Genomic DNA, 20187 nt, shown 5'->3' on the forward strand with positions numbered 1-20187 from the left:
CCCTGGCTGGTCTTGAACTCATGAGCGTCCCGATTCCTGAAGCTGGGATCCTATTGTGAACCACCATGCCCAGGAAGCTAACAGTTCTGAAAACAGTGATTCTGTCAGCACCTTTTAATAAACACACAAATAACAAGTTCTTAATAATGGCATATTAACATAATGTAACAGGTGATACAAGGAGTTTAAAAGCCTGGTCTACAGAGTGAGTTCCAGAACAGCTAGGGCTACACAGAGAAACCCTGCCTCAAAACAACAAAACCAAACCAAACAAAAAGAAAGGAATGAAGGAAGAGAAGAGAAGAGAAGAGAAATTAGTATAATAAAGCGTGATGTTGAGACACATTTTAAGATGCATATAGTGATACAGGCCTTTAATCCTAGCACTGGGGACAGAGGAAACAGAGTTAGACAGTAAGGTTAGACGAGAAGATCCTGTCTCAAAACAAAACAAATGAACAAAAAAACAAAAAGAAAGGCATTTTACTTATAAAAATAAAAAGCTGCTGGGGACTGAAGAGACGGTTCAGGAGACAAGAGCACTGGCTGCTCTTCCAGAAGATCAGGCTCAACTCTCAGCGCCCACACGGCAGCTCTCAATCATCTAAACTTCAGGACCAGGAGACCTGGTGCCCTCTCCTGGCTAATGAGGGCACCACATGCACATGGTACACAAACATCCAAATAAGCAAAACACCCAGATATGACATACAGCAGAATAAGCAAACTAACTTAACAATAAAAGTGTCGTCATCATTTCACCTGAAACCATTTCTAAGGAACTAATAGTACAGTGAGGTCTAACTGAAATTATGAAAATGAAGTTCAACCACAAAGTGAATTTGAAATACCATTTTCTTTCAAAGAAACTGTTTCAGACCCCAGACACTTCATTAGCATGTTAGCACACACTGTGGCTCCATCTCCCGGAACCAGAACATAAGGAAAGGGAATCTGACGACAGCCTATAGACACACATGACCCTGTCTCAACAGAAAGTGAGTCAACTAGGAAACTAACACCCCCAAAACAAGATGCTGCACGTTCTACAAGACACTCGGAAAGCAAACTAACCTTTGTACACACTACGAGCACTGGGAGGCCCAGGTTGTGTGTGAGCGTGTCCGCACCCAGGGGCAAGACGACGCTATCGTCTCTATCCTCCTGTGCAGCCGTGGTTCTTCGCTGAGGAGAAGCTGGGAAGTCTTCTCCCGGCTCCACATATTCCTGGAAGTCTCTAATCACTGCAAGTCAAAGGAAACAGTTCAGAAATGGCACTATTTCTGCCACAATACAAGCCTGTCTTCTGTAGGCTCAGACACCATCTTACACAGGAAGAGAAATAAACAAACAAACAAAAGACTAAAAAAACTATGCATACAAAAGAAAGGCACACAAAGAACAGGTCCGCTGACGGATTTCCAGCACATTTCCACACTAAGGGCTCTACACAGTGGGCTCCGTGTAGGTCTAGTTAGGTGTGTGAGACTTTGAAGGCCAGAGAGTGGCTCCAGGTAGCTGCTGCCAAGCCTGATGCCTGGGCCTGATGCTTGGGACCCACGGAGTGGGAGGAGAACCAACTCCTGCAAATTGTTCTCTGACCTCCACATGGAGTTGCACTTGGATCCACACACAAGCAAAAAATATGATTCATTGTCTTTAGTGTGTCTCCTGCATATATCCTAAACACGTGTGCATCACACACACACAAGAACATGCATGCACGGACGACCTCTAAAGGAAGGTCACTGCAATAATTTGAGAAAACTAAACATGGAAGAAAAAGAATTTACAACTTAAGTATAGTGCTGGGGCAGGAGAGATGGCTCAGCACTTACGAGCACTGGCTGCTCTTCCAGGGGACACAGGTTCAAATCCCAGCATGGTGTCTTAACAATCATCTGTAACTTCAGTTCCAGGGGACCTGATGCCTTCCACAGTCATTCCATGCACATGGTATACAGACAGACACAGATGCAAAACACCCGCATATAAAATAAAATAAAATAAAATAAAATAAAATAAAATAAAATAAAATAAAATAAAATAAAATAAAATAAAATAAACATAATGCTAACTGAAAATGGGAGAACACACCCATATTCCTAACATAACCTGGGGCAGGAGGAATTCATACTGTCCTTAAATTCTCCTGCTTCAGCCTACACAGAGCTGGAATTATGGGCACGAGCCACCGCCTCAGCTGGGTGTTTCTTTCTCTTGTGAGAGCTTCTCTCTATGTAGTGGCCTGCTACCCACCCACTCAGCCTCCTGAGTATTGGGATTGCGGGTGAGCCACCATGCCCTGCATGAATACAGGTCATAATCAGGCATGTCTACAATTCCTTCCCTGGTTAGGAGTTTCCAACGGGCTAGGGAGATGGTTAATTTGGAAAATAACTTGTTGGGCACTCATAAAAGCTAGACCCAGTGGTGTATAGCTGTAATCTAAGCTCTGGAGATGCAGAGACAAACAGATGTCACTGGGCGGCTAGAGCTAAATATGTGAGCTCTAGGCTCGTGAGAGACCGTGTCTCCAAACTTGAGGTGGGCAGGCCGGAAAGATGGCTCGGCATTTAAAAGCACAAACTGCTCCTGAACAGTCTGGTCCTCAGCACCATGGGCAGCTCACACTGCTCTACCTCTAGCTAGGGGACCCAAAGGCCTCTTCTGGGCTGCATCAGGACCTTCACCCGCATGCGCATATTTCTCACATACACACAAAATTAAAAAGAAAGGGGATTGTTGGCCGGTGGTGGCACACACCTTTAATCCTAGCACTTGGGAGACAGCGGCAGGGGAAGCTCTGAGTGTGAGGCCAGCCTGGTCTACAGAGTGAGTTCCAGGACAGCCAACGCTACACAGAGAAACCCTGTCTCAAAAAACAAACAAATAAATAAATGGGATCTATATGCACATGCCTACACAAATACAAACCACGCACATGAGTATGAACTACAAGCAAACGTGGTTCTAACCCAAGCACGAAGTGAGGGTGTTGGTGAGGGCAACAACCTGCAGACAATGACCATCGATGAAGAAAGCTATGGATTAAAATCCTTTAAGACAGGCAGGTGTGTGGCACAGGTCTGCAATCTCAACACTGAAGAAGGAGAGCAAGAAGACTTCAAGTTTGAGTCCAGCCTAAGCTACAATGGGAGACACTGAACCAAAAACAAACAAACAAATATACATGCATATTCATAACATAACAATTCACACAGAACACACACAAGTCTGTGAGCCAGAAGCATGAAGCAATGGTTCTAGCACAAACAGGGACTGAGGAGAGGAGGGAAAAAGACTCCACAAACAACAGCTGCACACTCTGACACACTCTGTAAATAATAACCAACTTAACTTCTTTTTACTTATGTCAACATCCTTTCATGTGTATTTCACACTGACAAAGTTGATAAGACTAATAGTCACAAAACTGCTGGGAAGAGAGGAACTGAAGGTTCGCATTTTTTTACCCATAAAACTGACCTTTCAAAATAAACACACACAGTCATTTGATAAGAATAAAACACTTTTACCAAAGTATTTACTATTATGTATATTAAATATTAAAACTAAAATTCAAATTGAATTTCAAAATGGTAGTCATATTATATTTCCTTCACTGAGTCTTGTTTGTAGAAAAAAACAACTGGGGGCTGGAGAGATAGCTCAGTGGTTAAGAGCTCTGGCTGCTCTTCCAGAGGACCCAAGTTCAATTCCCAGCACCCACATAGTGGCTCACAACCACCTATAGTGGGATCTGCTACCACCTTCTGACAAACAGGTATAAATGCAGATACAACACTCATATACATAAACAAATAAAATCTTTACGGAAAAAAACAATTGGAATGGTTTTTATAGTCAGCTAACGCATCGAAATTGGAAGCCATGTTGGTATTTCTGGCCACTCACACTTCTGCTCCATCTCCTTCATCTCTTCAGGGGGGATTCTCAGCTTGTCAACATGCTCTCTCACCACACTTGCCCACTTCTGTAAGGAATCCAAAGCAGTCCAAGGCTTTGACATGTCAGCAACCAGTGTGACCAGAGTGTCCTTCAGAGAAAGGGCGTCCAGTGAGAACTTGAGCAGCCCTTTGTGATACAGGTCTCCATCTAAGATCCACACATTACATCTTGTCTGATCTACAAAACAGGGGAAGAAGCCGCACAGTTTCTTTACAGCACTATTAGGTCATTTAAGTATCCACAGGAGAGGTCTGTTAGCACTGATAAGGCTCCACTATTTGGGTCAGATATGACAATTCGGAAAGGCCTAAAATGAGTAACAGGCAACTACAGGACCAGAGCATCCCTCCTCTATTTCCCATTCCTTAATCAAGCATTAAATACCATGCTTATATTTTACCCTCGGCAGACAGAACTGTACATATTCAAGAAATTACACACTCAAAAAGGAAATGTGCTGAGCAAATGAGAGCAAGTATGGAACAATTACATTATTATAGGAAAATGAGGAAATGGTGAAAGGTGGGTAAAACAATCACCATAAATAAACCTCAAAACTGAGACTGTTTTTTTTTTTTTTGTTTTATGTTGTTTTGTGTTGTCTTGTTTTTTGAGGCAGGGTTTCTCTGTGTAGCATTTGCTGTCCTGGTCTCCATCTGTAGACAGGCTGGACTTGAACTCACAGAGATCCATCTGCCTCAGCCTCTCGAGTGCTGGGATTAAAGGCATGCACCATCACCGCCTGGCTCTGAGACCATTTTTTAAGGATGGCAAGAAGGCTAAACATTGCACATTTGGAATACCCTAAGATGCTCAAAACCATACGGTCTGAAACCCAACTTCACATCAACATAACTCTTCACTGATCCAAGTGACATTCCAGAACCCATGCTGAGCAATGACAACTGGACAAGTGTGATGGAGAAGAGCAGAGCCCACAGGACTTCAGGAGGCCAAACTCACCATCCCTGTCTTCATCATGAACATTTAGGTACAGATACTCCAGTCCTCTTCCTTTCTTGTACTCCTCTACTCCCTGCATTTTTCTTATTAAGCTTGTTTTCCCAGCTCCATCTTCACCTAGATAACATACATTAGAAAAAGGAGAGGAAAAGGAAAGTCTGGTTTAGTTTAGCATGGACCAGGTACCCCCTCTGGCACCATGGGAAAGCCATCTACAGTGGCATGACCAAAGGAGTGATCCAAGGGAAGGCCGCTGGGCAGCTGCACCACTGAGGAGCAGACAACACAGCAGACTCCCTCCTCCCAGGACTGCCATTACTTTTGTTAAGTCTTGTCCATCCTGCTATGAAAGGTCCTCTGTGGGAAAGAGGGGCAAAGCAGGAGGCCATGGCTCAGGAAGTGCCCCATTTACACCATCCTAGACTCATCTGTAAGGGGCGAAGGGCTCCCTAAGCCTTCAGTATGAAGAATCTCAGTTTTGTAGAGACACTTTTTTTTTATTTGTTTGTTTGAAGAACAGAGTAAAGGCAAGCTTACAAAGTACACCACAATCTGCAGAGGGAAAGGATGATAACAAAGCCACCACCTTCTTTTTTGGCTTTTTTAAAGTAAAAAATATTTACTTCAAAAGTTCTGTGTATGTGGGGGCAGTCTGTGCTCATGAGTGCAGGGGTCTATGGAGGCCACAGATAGAACCTGATCTCCCCAGATGTGGAGCTGCACAGACTCTCAGCAGGAGCGATGTGCTCTAGACCACTGAGCCGTTTCTCAGCACTCCTACCCCTTATATTCGAGCAAAGGTCTCACTGTGTAGGCCAAGCTGGTCTCTAACTTACAATCTAGTTGCCTCACCTGGGACTACAGGAATGCCACCACTCATGATCTGGGAACAACTGGCCTGACCTGAGTCATGCCCACATTATGGAGAGGAGATGGCTTATTTGACTGATCGGGACAGGGAACTGGGACGCTGAGCAAAACCATAACTGACCATGGGACAAGAGATTGGGAGAGCAGAGAAGAAACAGTAAGTTGGGCAGGAGAAAAGAAAAGGAGGAATATAGAACAGACAGAAATAGGAAATAGCCTTAAAAATAACAGTGGCGGGAAAGTGTGTGATTTAAACTTGGCAGATATGGAAAGTTTAAGGATTGAAATGTGACTCAGTTGGGAGTCTTGCCTAGCATCCACAAAGCCCGGGGTTCCCTTCCAGCACCACACAGACCTGGTATGGGGTGCCTGTCTGCAGTCCTGTACTTAGTGGGTAGGATCAGAAGGTTTAGGAGTTCACAGTCAGCCACAACCACAAACTGAGTCTGAAACCAGCCTAGGCTACATGAGACCTTGTCTCAAAATTTTTCATTGTATTTTTATTTTATTTTATGGATGCTGACACTTTGCCTGCATGTATGTCTGTGTACCAGGTGCATGCCTAGTGCCAGTAGAGATAAGAAGAGGGCATCAGAGCTCCTGGAACTAGAGTTACACATGATTGGTTGTGAGCTGCCGTTTGGGTGCTGGGAATTGAACAGTAGTCCTCTAGAATAGCAGCCAATGCTCTTAACTGCTGAGCCATCTGCTTTCATTTTTAAGAAGAGGAAGGGCCGGCGTGGTGGGGCACACCCTTAATTCCCTAGCTTGGGAGGCAGAGACAGGTGGATCTCTGTGAGTTCAAGGCCAGCCTAGTCTACAAATCAAGTTCCAGGACAGCCAGGGCTAAACAGAGATGCCCTGTCTCAAAACAAAAACAAAAAGAAGAGGAATAGGAAAAAGAGGAGGAGGCAGCAACAGCAAAAGCTGGTGCCTATGTCACAGATCTTCTGAATAACTGACTACCTCTGCATCTTAATTATGTCACAGATCACAGTGACCACCTGTCCACTGTTCTCTCTCTCTCTCTCTCTCCCTCTCTCTCTCAGTTTTTCAGTGTAGCACTAGCTACCCTAGAACTCGTATTCTATACCAGGCTGGACTCAAACTCAGAGGTCCACTTAACCTCTGTCTCCAAGTGCTGGGCTTAAAGGTGTGTCACTGCGTCCAGTCCACTTGTGTTTCTAATCATGCTATCAGGTGGAGGCAACTCAAATCAAAGTGTTCTGGGGGTGGAGATGGCTCAGTGGTTCAGAGCACTTGCTTCTGTTAGAAGACCAGAGTTTCCTTCTCAGTACCCACGTCAGGTGGCTCACATCTATCTGTAACTCCAGCTCCAGGGAGATCCAACAGGCACAAGCACATACTCATACAAAGACAAACACACATATATATGAACATAATAAAAGTAAAACAAACAATTAAAGTTTAAAAAGCAAAGTACCCTAGATGTCAAGTGTCTAAGTTATATTTCTATTGCTATAATAAAGACCATGAGCAAAAGCAATGATGGGATGGGAGTGGGATTGATTTCACTTTACAGCTCACAGTCCATCATGCAGGAAAGTCATGGCAGGACTCAGGGACCTGAAAAAGGAGCTGAAGCAGAGCTCATGAACAAGTGCTGCTTACTGACTTGCTCTTTCTGCTTTCTTTCTTTTCTATTTTATATCTTTATCTCTTTTACTGTATGAGTGTTTTGCCTGCATATTATGTCTTTCACCACGTGTGTGCCTGGACCCTATAAAGGTCAGAAGAGGGCATCAAATCCCCCTGGAACAGGAGTTACAGGCCTCTGTGAGCCTGCATGGGTACTGCGAATTGAACCTGGGCCTTCTGCAAAAGCAGCCAGTGCTCTTAACCTCTGAGCCATCTCTCCAGCAGCCTTTGCTTTCTTATACAGCACAGGACCATCTGCCCAGGAAAGGCATGGTCCACAGTAGGCTGGGCTCTTCCACATCAATCATCAATCAAAAAAATGTCCCAAAGATCTGCCCACAGGCCAATCTGATGGAGGCATTTTCTCAGTTAAGTTCCCGCTTATCAGATGACTCTAGTTTGATCAAGTTGAGAAACAAAACAACCGAACACACCAGAAGTGGTAGTGCATGCCTGTAATCCCAGCACTTAGAAGAGTGAGGCAATGGGCTGAGAGCTTGAGGGTAACCAGGGCTACATAGTTAAATCATAGCCAGGCTATAAATACTACAAACCTCAAACCCCCTAATGGACCCCAAAAAGAAGGTACCTTACAATATTCACTACCATATTTCATCAGAGGACTGATTATTTTCACAAATCATTTTTCAACACTTCATTATTAGCAAATATAATCATGAATAGATATCAAAAGTTTGACATTGTATACATATATTCATCCATACATACATACATATTAAATCAGATCACTATTTGAAAAAGTATTTACAATCTATTGTTCATTGCACATTATCCACAATGCCAAGATATAAAACCCAATTTAAGAGTCATCATCAGATTATTGGATAAAGACAATTCAGGAAAACCAAGCATCATAGTGCATATCTATAATCACATCATTTAAGATTTGAAGGGCAGAAAGACCATGAGTTGAAAACCAGCCTCAACTTTATGAGTGCAAAGACAGCTTAGGGTATATGAGAGCCTGTCTCAAAAAAGAAAAAGAAAAAGCCGGGTGTGTTGGTACACGCCTGTAATCCCAGCACTTGGAGAGGCAGAGGCAGGCAGAGCTCTGTGAGTTTGAGGCTAGACTGGCCTAGAAAGCGAGTGCAGAATGGCCAAAGCTACACAGAGAAACTGTCTCAAAAAACTAAAGAAAGAAAAGAATAGATATATACCATGATAGATTACTACGATGTCATAAAAGAAATCCTAACAATTGTGAAAACAGGGTTGAACTCAGGGGACATAATGTTAAGTGAAATAAGCCAGGCATAAAAGACAAATTTCACAGGCACCTCTCTGCTATACAGAGCTGGAAGCTAAGCCCATAGAACAGAGTGTGGAAAGCTGGTTCTCAGGATCTGGGGAGCTGGTGAGGCAGAAGTCACACAGATCAGTCTTAGATAGAAAGAGAAAGTGGTATCAGAGTTCTTCTGCACTGCAGTTACGCACCAGAACTTGCAGCACCATGCAAAGTGGGGACTGCCTAGAACACGTGGCAGCTCAGGGGCCACATGGACAGGAGAATGACATGACAGCTCAGAAAATGTCAAGGCTTTTTATCACGAGACTGGTAATATATGACATAACAAGCCATTGTCCAAAGTGCGTATGTCCCACACAGCATATTACACACAGCAAGTACATATAATTTTACCTAATTAAGAAAAAGAATGTGGGAATTAAATACTTCCTGCTACTTTTATGTATACTATTGAACTAGCCATCAAAACGACACAGATTAGGCCAGAAACAGTAACGTCTATGATAATAACAGTAATTCTCAGGCAAAGTGGGATATGTCAAAATTGTTTTTATATTGGTCTTGTGATGTGAATCCTTTTAGCTCTGTATAGCACTGTGGCATTTAACTTATAGCTTTGTAATTGCTTGAAAACTATAAGGAAGAGAATATCTCCTTAGGAGGCTGGAACAGACTCTCACGCTAAAAATAGTATGAATCACCATGTTGGAAGAGCTATGGAAATGCTTAAGAGATCTGCACCTGAACATAAACCATGCCCTAGAAATACAAAATCCACCTGCCATGTCACTGTCCTAAGGAGAAAGGAGCCTGGTGACACCTGAAGTCAGACAGTTTGCAGCGAAGGCAACACTTCAGCCAAACCTTGCAGGATTCATTAACCACCAGGAGTTAATCATTTCAGGAAGGGAAAGTGAGAGCAGAGACCCAGGCAAAGGAAGTGTCCTTCTAACAAGGACAAATGCTTAGCATGGTGGCACAGCCTACAGTCCCAGCACTCTGTGAAATGAGGTGGGATCTCGAGTTTGAGGCCAGCTTGGCCTATGTAGAAAATAAACCAAAGGAGTAAGTTAAGGTCAACATGACAGGCTTAAGAAAGTTAAACTGAGGGCTGGAGAGATGGCTCAGTTGGTAAGAGCACTGTCTGCTCTTCCAGAGGTCCTGAATTCAATTCCCAGCAACCACATGGTGGCTCACAACCATCTATCCTGGCATACATGGAGATGGAGCACTCACACACATAATAAATAAAATCCTAAAAAAAAAAAAGAGAGAGTTAAACTGAGCTGGGTGGGGTGGGGTGCCACACACCTGTAATCCCAGCATTCAAGGAGGCAGAGGCAGGTGGATTTCTCTGAGTTCCAGGACACACTGGTCTACAAAGTGAGTCCAGGAGAGCCAAGGCTACACAGAGAAACCCTGTCTCGAAAAACCAAGAAAAAAGTGAAAGAAAGTTAAACTGTCCTTCTGACAACGGGGAGCCACAACAGTTGAGATATTTTAGAAAGAACACATGCCAGAAGCCAGGGAGACAGACTCTTAAATTCAAATATGGAAAGCCAGGCAGTGGCACATGCCTTTAATTACAGGGAAAAGGAGGCAGAGGCAAGTGGATATCTCTGAATTTGAGGCCAGCCTGGTCTATAGAGTGAGTGGGACAGCTAGGGTACACAGAGAAGTCTTGTCTCAAAAACAAAAAAGTAAAATAAAATAAAAAGAATAAGTCTGGAACAGGCTTCACAAACCCATAGCCACAGTTATTCAGAAAGCTAAGGCAGAAATATTTCAAGTTCAAGTCTTGTCCTGGTTACAGAGTGAGTTCAAGACCAGCCTAGGCAACATACTGAGACTGGAGTCCGATGAGTCTCAAATAAGCAAAACTAAAGGACCATTAAGATGGCCTGCCACAGTAAAGGCGTTTGCCACCAAGCTGAAACAACCTAAACTCAGCTCCTGGGACCCACAAAGCAGAAGGAAGAAAGAACTAAATTGTTCAAGATGTCCTCTGACCTCCACATCATGCCAGGGCATGCATACCTCTGTGTACTGAGCATGAACACATACACACACACACACACACACACACACACACACTCACTCTCACCCTCCCAAAATTAAAAAAAAAAAAAAAAAACACAGGGCCAAGGCGGTGGCTCTGTGACAGAGCACCTACCTAGTATTTTGATGGTGGTTCTGGGTAGAACATATTACTTGATGGTCAAAATACTAATACTACTACTAATAATGTGAAATAAAAAATATGCCCCTCCAACCTTCCTCACCTCCTGTTGACTTTCTCCACGGAAGTCACTAGCACATATGTGCTATACTTAGTCTTCACCTGGAAGCTGCAGAAAGCCACCTATTGGTCTGTTTTGTTCATTGCCCCATAGCCTAGAAAGTGTGACAAAGTATCTGTTCTTCTCTAGGCTTCCACAGACTGGCCACTGAAAGCTGCCATCAACTCAGCATTAGCCAACCATTCTCCCGAGCTTCACAAATCCCTTTTCCAAGTCCTGAGTTCAATTCCCAGCAACTATATGGCAGCTCATAACCATCTATAATGAGACCTGGTGCCCTCTTATGGCGTGCGGGTGTACATGCAAGCAGAACACTGTATACATAATCAATAAATCTTAAAAAAAAAAATCCCCTTTCCTATTTTAAACAATAGTTTAGGCCAGATGTGATAATGTCAGCACGCCTTTAATCTAGCACTCTCTGGAGACAGAAGCATGTGGATCACCATGAGTTTAAAGCCAGCCAAGGCTACACAGTGAGATCCTGTCTCACATATATAACATACATATATATATATATAATTGTTAATATACATATATTTACATGCATGTATATAAATTTTTATTGTTAACTGATCTGAAAACCAAAGTAATAAGAAGCTAGAGAAAAAGGATGACCCACCAGTAATGTCAACGCATGTTTCCATTTCTTAAAATACTTCTCTTGAAGTGGGTGAGCAGGCTGGATAGAGCTGGGAAATGGGGCTGACAGCTGGCTTGGCAGTAAAGACCTGCTGCTCTTGCAGAGGACTGGAGTTCAGTCCCCAGCACGCCTATAGAATTGCTTAACCCACCTGTAACTCTAGCTCCAGGGATCCAGCATCCTCCTTGGGGTCCCAAGAACATCCATCACACATGCACATACTCATACTCAAACACAGACACATGCACACACACAAAATAAATAAATAAATACACTCTTCAAAATGAGGCACAGGGTAGGAATTTAGCTCATTGGAAAAGAAATTGCCTAGCAGGTCCAAGGTGCTGGGTTTGATTTCTAGCAACATAAAGAAAAGTAAATAGATAGGAAGAGCAAATACAGCTAAAATCGTTTAAAATTATTTTTACACTAATTTATTCTCTCCTGTGTGTGTATGTAGGCATATACGGAAGGGAGCATGTGTTGAAGTCAGAGGACAACTTGCAGGACTCGGTTCTTCTCTCCTTCTCCCGTGTGGTCCCAGGGTTTAAACTTAGGTCATCAGACTTGGCGGCAAGCACCTGTGCCCACCAGGCCATCCATCTCTCCAGCCGTGTGATTAAGTCTTAATGGCCCAAGTAGTACATGGTGGAACACAACCCAGCCCTGGGAAGGTAAGGGAGGTGAGGCAGGTTATCTCCAGTTTGGGGACTAACACTAAGTTCCAAGCCAATCTAGGGAACCATGTCTCAAACAACAAACCAGACAAATGCTCCTGTAGGCAGGTTATCTAGCTACGAGCAGGACACAGAGGACTTGCTTTTTGAGGAAACCCCAGATAGGAAATTAACCTTTTCTTCTCTCCCAAAACTGGCTACTTCCTCATCTACAGAAACCATGTGTTAGGCACTGGTGATCCTTCCCCAGCATTCATGTCAATTACTCACCACCACAATGTTCGTAATATGCCTCATTTGCCACTGCCTGTCCTGGGCCCTCACCACATTTATTAAAACTGCTCACGGCTCTTGCTTATAAAACTTGAGGCTACACATCAGGCATGGTGGCATACTCCTTTTATCCCAGCAGAGGCAGGAGGATCTCTCTGAGTGCCAGGCCAGCCTGATCTACATAGCAGAGTTACTATGTAAGCAAACAAAGGTGAAAGCCCTGTAAAGTCAAGTACCCTGTAGGTGATGTTAAATTAAGTTTATCTAAATTCCTGTCTGTAAACTAGATTTTCTTTCTGTCTGTCTGCCTACCTGCCTGTCTCTTCTCTCTCTCTCTCTCTTTCTCTCTCTCTCTCTCTCTCTCTCTCTCTCTCTCTGTGTGTGTGTGCGTGTGTGTGTTTTGAGACAGGGTTTCTTTGCATAGCCCTTGCTGTTCCAGAACTCACTTTATAGACCAGGCTGGCCTCAAACTCAGAGATCCACCTGCCTCTGCAGGAATCTCTCTCTCTCTCTCTCTCTCTTTTTTCCTGCAGAAAATCTAGAAATATTCTCTGTAAAAAATAAAATAAAATAAAATAAAATAAATTTTTTTCTCCAGGACGTGGAGAAAAAAACCCCAGCACTCAGGAAGGCAGAGGCAAGCAGAAGAATGTGAGTTAGAGGCCAGTCTGATCTACAAAGTGAGTCCAGGCCAGCCAGAGCTATACAGAGAAACCCAGTCTCAAAAAAAAAAAAAAAAAAAAAAAAAAACAGATTTTCTTAAAGAGAACATAAACATACTTTCCCTTTTTTCGTAGCACTGGGATAGACCATAGGAGCACATATACTATAGGCAGGCAAGCACTGAGCTACAGCCTTTGTAGTGGGAGACATATTTTAAACCAGTAAAGCTATACGTGCTGACACTCCCCTGTAATTCTGGAGCAGAATCAGGAGGATCGCTACTTTGAGGTCACCCTGGACTATATAGGGAGACCATCTCCAGAAGTGAAGGTCGAGGAGAAAAGAGAGAGAGCCTAGATAGATACTAATGTAATAGTTATTTCATGTTCACACACAGATGCTAGGAATCTTTCCATGTAAATGGGTAGAAAATTAATTTAAGCTACAGGTCACATAGGTCTCTCACAAAGTCTTTTATGGACTCCAACATTAAACAAATAATAATTATATTTATTTTGTGCTTCTGTGTGTGTGCATGAGCACATGCGCAAATGTGCCACAGAGCATATGTAGAGGGCAGAGGACTACTTGCAGGGAGGTGCTCCTCTGCTTTCACCACGCAGGTCCTGGAGACCAAACTCAGACAGCAGGCTTGGCTGCAAGCTTTTACTCACTGACCCATCTCACTGCCCTCTTCCTGTAGCTCTTTAAAATGGTAAAAACAGAAACAAAAGCCATTCTTAGCTTGTTGGCCATGCAAAATCGCCATGGGTCAATCCCTGAAATTCTGTTGGGAACTGCTTTGCCCTAGACAAGTTTGGAGACATTTCAGAGCCCATTGGCACAGGAAAAGCCCATGTCTGACCAGCAAACGAGCAAAGGGACAAAGGCTTGCTGACAGCTGTTGCAGACTACAGAGAAGTGCTCCACTGTAAGCCCAGATTCCAAGTTATCTGTCAATGCTCTGCTCACATAAGCCACTTAACAGAATTTAACAGAACTTCAGTTTCTCTAAAGCAACTACAGCTATCAATTCTCAGTCCTCAGCTCAAATTTAAAAACCAAAGTGATCACAAAATCACAGGAAGTTTATAAGCACAAATGTATGCTGGTGGTTCCAGAAAGATCTCTAATTCAACAAAGGGATGTAATACCAAGATACTTTTTAAAGAATATTTATTATGTATACAGTGTTCTGCCTCCATGTACACCGCATGCCAGAAGAGGGAGGCAGCAGATATCATTATAGATGGTGGTGAGCCACCATGTGGTTGCTGGGAACTGAACTCAGGGCCTTTGAGGAACAGGCAGTGCTCTTAATCTCTCAGCCATCTCTCCAGCCCAACACTTTTTTGTTACACGTAGTTGTTTGTTTATTGTAGGGGTGAGGTATCAGAGAACAACGTTGAGGTTGGTTCCTCCCACCATCATGTGGATGTGAGGGATCTAGCTCAGGTCATCAGGCTTGGCAGCAGAAGCCTTTACTCACTGCGCTCTCTCATCAGCCCATAGTAAGATACTTTGGTGGGTTGTTTTGTTTTGTTGGGGGGAGGGCATGAGACAGGGTTTCTCTGTGTAACAATCCTAGCTGCCCTGGAACTCACTCTGTAGACCAGGCTAGCATCAAAGTCACAAAGATCCCCCTGCCTCTCCCTCCCAAGTGCTGGGATTAAAGGTATGTGCCACTGCCAATATACTTTGTGATGTCAACATACAGATGAGGAACGTGAAGACTCAGATGTGATCTCTGTGACATACTATTATCAGCTGGTTACTGGGACACGTCAGGTAACTTCTACATGGAGCCCAGGCCCTAGCTCCACAGTGATGGACTAAAAAGCTGTTTCTATTACCATTCACTGGATTTGTGACATGTTAGAACCGAAACTCCTCTGTAAGACCAGCGCCAGTACTTTAAAAGAACATCATGAAAACACGAAGCCTGTGAAGGTGAGACGCCTCACACAGCCTGTGAGGCAGCTGCTCCCCCAAGCACTAAGGCACAGCACTGTCCCCAGGGGTTCGCGTAAGTTCCTGCACACTATGCTCACGGGCTAGAAAGTGTGTTGGTACTGTCTGAAACTCAAAGCAATTTAAACTCTGCCAGCCCTCATGAACACAAAGCCACATGGCCACCTTGTGCCTGGATCAGCTCCCGTCATTGATGACAATGGATCAAACAGCACTCTGCAGTCTTCTGTCTCTGTCCGCTCTTTTGCTGAGGCACTGCACTCCTGCTTAGCACAGGTTTGGTACCACACCCCTTCTCTGGCATCGACACCCCCAATGGATCACCACACTACACTACGGGGTGAAAAGGAATCCCTAACCTGCCATATAAAAACCAGATGCAACTTTATTTGACCTTGGTCTTTCGTGATATAACATAAACTAGCATGTTCTAGTGACAAAAGGGACCTTTTTCTTTTCTTTACTTTGTTTTGAAACAGGATCTCTCCATGGAGCCTTACCTGTCCTGGAACTCCCTATGAAACCAGGCTGACTGTGAACTCACAGAGATCACCTATCTCTGCATCCCAAGTGCCACAACACCCAGCCTCAAGAGGGGCCTTTCATTCAACTGCTTTTGGCTCAGCTCCTCCACTTAGCCCTCCACAGGTCCATGGAGAATCCAGATGGAGGCTTTTGATCTGCTCCCATCTCTCGCCTTGGCCAGTTAGAATGGCAATTGGCCTTGTGGCATGAGTAAACCTTTATGCACACCTGTTCAGACTAAATGCTCAGAAGCATCAAGAAGTATGTTCAGAGCAAAAAGCCAAAGTCAAACTTGAATCCTCATGAAACTGTGAGGCCCTTGTCTGTAAGACAGCACCTGGGAGACCCTCAGCACCAAGAACTGGCACAACACAAGACAGTTCCCATCACTTGGCGACCCCCATCCCATGAGAACTTTAGAACTTATTCTCGGTTATTTCTCCAACTCTCACTAAGAAGGAATTAAAAAGAAGTTTAATTCAATAAGCACTAGAGCCAGTAAATGCTGATCCCAATGGCTGTCAATGCTCCTCTGCTCGGGAGGTCAAAGTCTCACTGAGCCAAAGGCTCTTTATCAGCAGCTATGGTATATGTTACTTAGCAGTTCAACCATAGGAATTTATACCAAAGATAATACTGGGTACAAGGAAAATAAGATGTAACAATAATGACGTATAATCAACTATAATTACAATACAGCCAAATATACTATTATTCAATAAGAAGAGATAAACTGTGCTGGCAAGGCCCAGCACATAAAATGCTTGCCAAGCAAGCCCAACGACCTGAGTCTGATCTCTGGTAGAAGGGTTTTCCATGTGTAGGTTCATACAGAATTTCCCAAAGTTTCAGCTTTATTAGCAATCAGTCCTGATTTAACATGTTCATGAACAGTATTCTGCTGGACCTTTGGTTGTCATAAAGATGTGCAAATAAGTTAGCATACACCAACTCTAGGACTTTATTTAATGACCTGTAGCTGGAACAAATGCCTCTGTCCAGTCAGCTTATAAAATGTTTTATAAGCTGGGCAAAGTAGCCACACACCTGTACTCTCAGCACAGGAGGCAGAGGCAGGTGGATTGATATGAGTTTGAAGCTAGCCTGGTCTACAAAGTGAGTCCAGGACAGCCAAGGCTACACAGAGAAACCTTGTCTCAAATAGGAAAATAACTAACTAACAGATAGGCTTGCCCATCTCACCCTCTGGCTAACAAGACACCATGTGGTATCTACTTCTTCTTTTTTTTTTTTTTTTTCCTAATTCAGGGTTCTGGTCTGCATTTTCTATTCCTTTCTTTCTTTCATTCTTCTTTCTTTTTCTTTCTTTCTAGTTTTTTGAGACACGAGACTCATGCAGCCCAGGCTGAACTCTAACTCACTATGTAATGAGGGTTCCTAATCCTCTTGCCTCTATCTCCCAAGTACAGGGAAGTCTGTGCTACCATGCCCAGCTCCTCTCGAACTTTCAAAGCCCTTTTGTTGGCATTTTCTTTCATTGGACTTCACTCCAGCTGAAGAACCAATCTACCAGTTTATCTCTGTTTTTGACAGTGACACTGGGGAAATATGTCTACTACTCTTAATTCTTAAATCTCTATTCAACTATACCAAAAGTTAATTCATGCAACACGTACTTACTGAGCATCTTCTGTGCCAAATACCATAACCCATTCAATAAAAACTCCATTAACTGTCATCTTTGTTTAAGGATAAAACTAATGGCAACAAAAAGGGAGAATTCAATGATTCCAGGTCATAGAGCAAAAGTGGTCCATTGCCTGTTTCTGAAAACAAACTTTTATTGAAATACTGCTATGTTTCATTCATTCATGTATTATTTGTAGCTGTTTGGTGACTAAAGAGCAGAACTGAGGAGTTTCAAGATACTGCATGACTCACAAAGCATACATACTTAGTGTCTGATCCTCTACAAAAACTTTGCTGGCCCTGACTATTTTAAGACACCAATATGCCATCTGATCTTCATAACATTTTGTATTTGGTAGATGTTTTAGCATAACATATACTAAGCACATATTTTATGCTAATCCTCAACTCTGTACTATATATGAGACAGTCTTCTTTGTGTCATTCAATCACTGACTGACATTAGTCTCATAATCAACTAGACTAGGAACAGCATCAACATAATTCAACTAATAAAAACATGTTTCCCACAGTTATGGAACCCTTCAATCCCTGCTCCTCAAAAGATTAATAGTTTCAGGGGCTCAGGATGTAAGAATGTCTACCTATTATGTGTGAGGCTCTGGGTTCATTCCCTACTACTCACTCCTCTACTGAAAAAGGAGAAAGTTAAAATGATATGTGTAGAATGACTGAGTACTGTCATAGTCTTTCCGGACTTCACTAAGAGCCAGGCTTAGGTAGATTAAACAGACAGTTAAGCACAAGTGTCATGGGCAGTTATATCCCTCAATAAGTCATATCCCAAAGCCCAATAAGAACTTGAAGTTCCTTCTTTTCTTTTCAAAGATTTTCTTTTTTTCTTCTGTTTATTAATGTTTAGCCTGCACATATGTATGTGCCTGGTGTCTGAGGTGGCCAGAAGAGAGTGTCAGATCTCCACAACTGGATGGTTAGAAGCCACCATGTAGCTCCTGGGAACTGAACCTGCAAGAATAAGTGTTCTCTCTCTTTTTTTTAAAGATTTATTTATTTTTATGTGCATTGATGTTTTGCCTGTGTGTGTATCCCAGATCCTTTGGAACCAGAGTTACAGACAGTTGTGAGTTGCCATGTGGATGCTGGGAGTTGAACCCAGGTCCTCTGGAAAAGCAGCCAGTGCTCTTAACCACCGAGCCGTCTCTCGAACCCTGAGAGCAAGTGTTCTTAATTGCTGAACCATCTTTCCAGCCCCTTGCTCTTGTTTTTTGTTGTTATTGTCTTAATATACAACTGAGAATGGCTTTGTATTCTTGATCCTCTGGCTGAATCTCACCAAATCACCTAGTTTCTTTTTAAAGACAAGGTCTCCCTGTACAGCCCCTGAATTTGTGCTTCTCATGCTTTATCCTCCTGGGTACTGGCTTAAGACCAGATTTTTTTTCCTTTAATTAATTATTGGTATTCTGGGTCAAAAATAACCACTGAGGCCAGGCAGTGGTGGTGCATGTCTTTAATCTCAGCACTCGGGAGACAGAGAAAGTAGATCTTTCTGTGAGTTCGAGGCCAGCCTGGTCTACAGAGCGAGTTCCAGGATAGCCAGGACTACACAGAGGAACCTGGTCTTGAAAAACCAAACAAACAAAAAAACAAACAAAAGAAATGAGTAGTAAAGAGTTTTGTATGTGGCATTATCTCCCTTGAAGGGACTTCAATCCAGACACGAAGCTATGCCAGTGCCATGCCATCCAGGGCCCTTAACAATAAGGAGTCTGGAGAACCGACTTAACTGTGTCTAAATACCATCACCCTTTCTATAAATTGGTGCTACCATCAATCCTCTAAATTGGGCAGGCTAGAACCACAGATATGTATGAAAATGTTTTTGAGAGATGGCTCAATGGTTAAGATACTGTTCTTAACATACTGCCCTTCCTGAGGACCTGAGTTCGATTCCCAGCATCTAAATCGGGCCTGTAACCCCAACTCCAGGGATATCTCACACTTCTGGCCTCTGTGAGCACTTGCATTCATATGCATAGGACCACTACCACCACCACACACACATACACACACACAAATCTTAAAAAAAAGAAAGAAAAAAACCTGCTTTTGAGAATTCCTTATGCACATACGCACACCCCTAGTTCTGACTCCATTATCCTACTCGGAGGAAAGGTGAGGCAGCAAACTAAGGGTTAAAATTGTGATGATGTGTAGATATGCAATGTAGATGTGTAAGGGATTCCCAGGCCTGTATCATTCTTCCTTACTAGGTTATTTCTGAAACACAAAGCCTCGTTAATGGGCTCCGACTTGTTTTCTTCTTTGAATACAGACTCCAAAACACCATCATTCATGAGTGACATATCAGAGTCAAGCACCTCCCTGGCCTGATACCTTCCAGCTCATAACAAGGACAACTGTAATGCCTACAGTGCATTTCTTTCCTCTACCACCTCAGACTGAGCACTGCTATAATACCCGACAACAAATGCCGCCAAGAACTCTTTAGAGGAATTTGGGGAAGTAACTGTATTTGCATAAACAGTATTAAAAAAATCAATGATTAGTTTGTCCCAAAGCTGAAAAGGGTTCAAGAAAACCCTAACAGTACTGAAAGAAAAACATGGCATTTCAGGCTTACGTAAGGAAACCGAATGGAGCTTTCTGAATGGTTAAGTTCATAAGAAAGTAAATCTAGCCTGGGTAGGGGGAAGCTGAACGAGTGTGGAGCCACTCAGTTCACCAAGTCTTACAACCTGACCCAGTGTC

At 43.2% G+C, this 20187-nt stretch overlaps 1 protein-coding gene across 1 annotated transcript in view; it reads right to left on the reverse strand.

The window, feature by feature from the left end:
• Window positions 1–20187, reverse strand: part of Dync1li1 (dynein cytoplasmic 1 light intermediate chain 1) — a 34575-nt gene that overhangs the window by 12259 nt on the left and 2129 nt on the right. Inside the window, exons 3-5 of the mRNA XM_060385113.1 lie at window positions 4936–5052; window positions 3919–4149; window positions 1075–1244 (exon numbers count right to left, since the gene is read on the reverse strand). Of these exons, the coding sequence (XP_060241096.1) occupies window positions 1075–1244; window positions 3919–4149; window positions 4936–5052 (518 nt within the window). The remainder of the gene's footprint in view (window positions 1–1074; window positions 1245–3918; window positions 4150–4935; window positions 5053–20187) is intronic.

The sequence above is a fragment of the Meriones unguiculatus genome, chromosome 6 (genome assembly GCF_030254825.1).
Source record: "Meriones unguiculatus strain TT.TT164.6M chromosome 6, Bangor_MerUng_6.1, whole genome shotgun sequence".
NCBI classification, from domain to species: Eukaryota; Metazoa; Chordata; class Mammalia; order Rodentia; family Muridae; genus Meriones; species Meriones unguiculatus.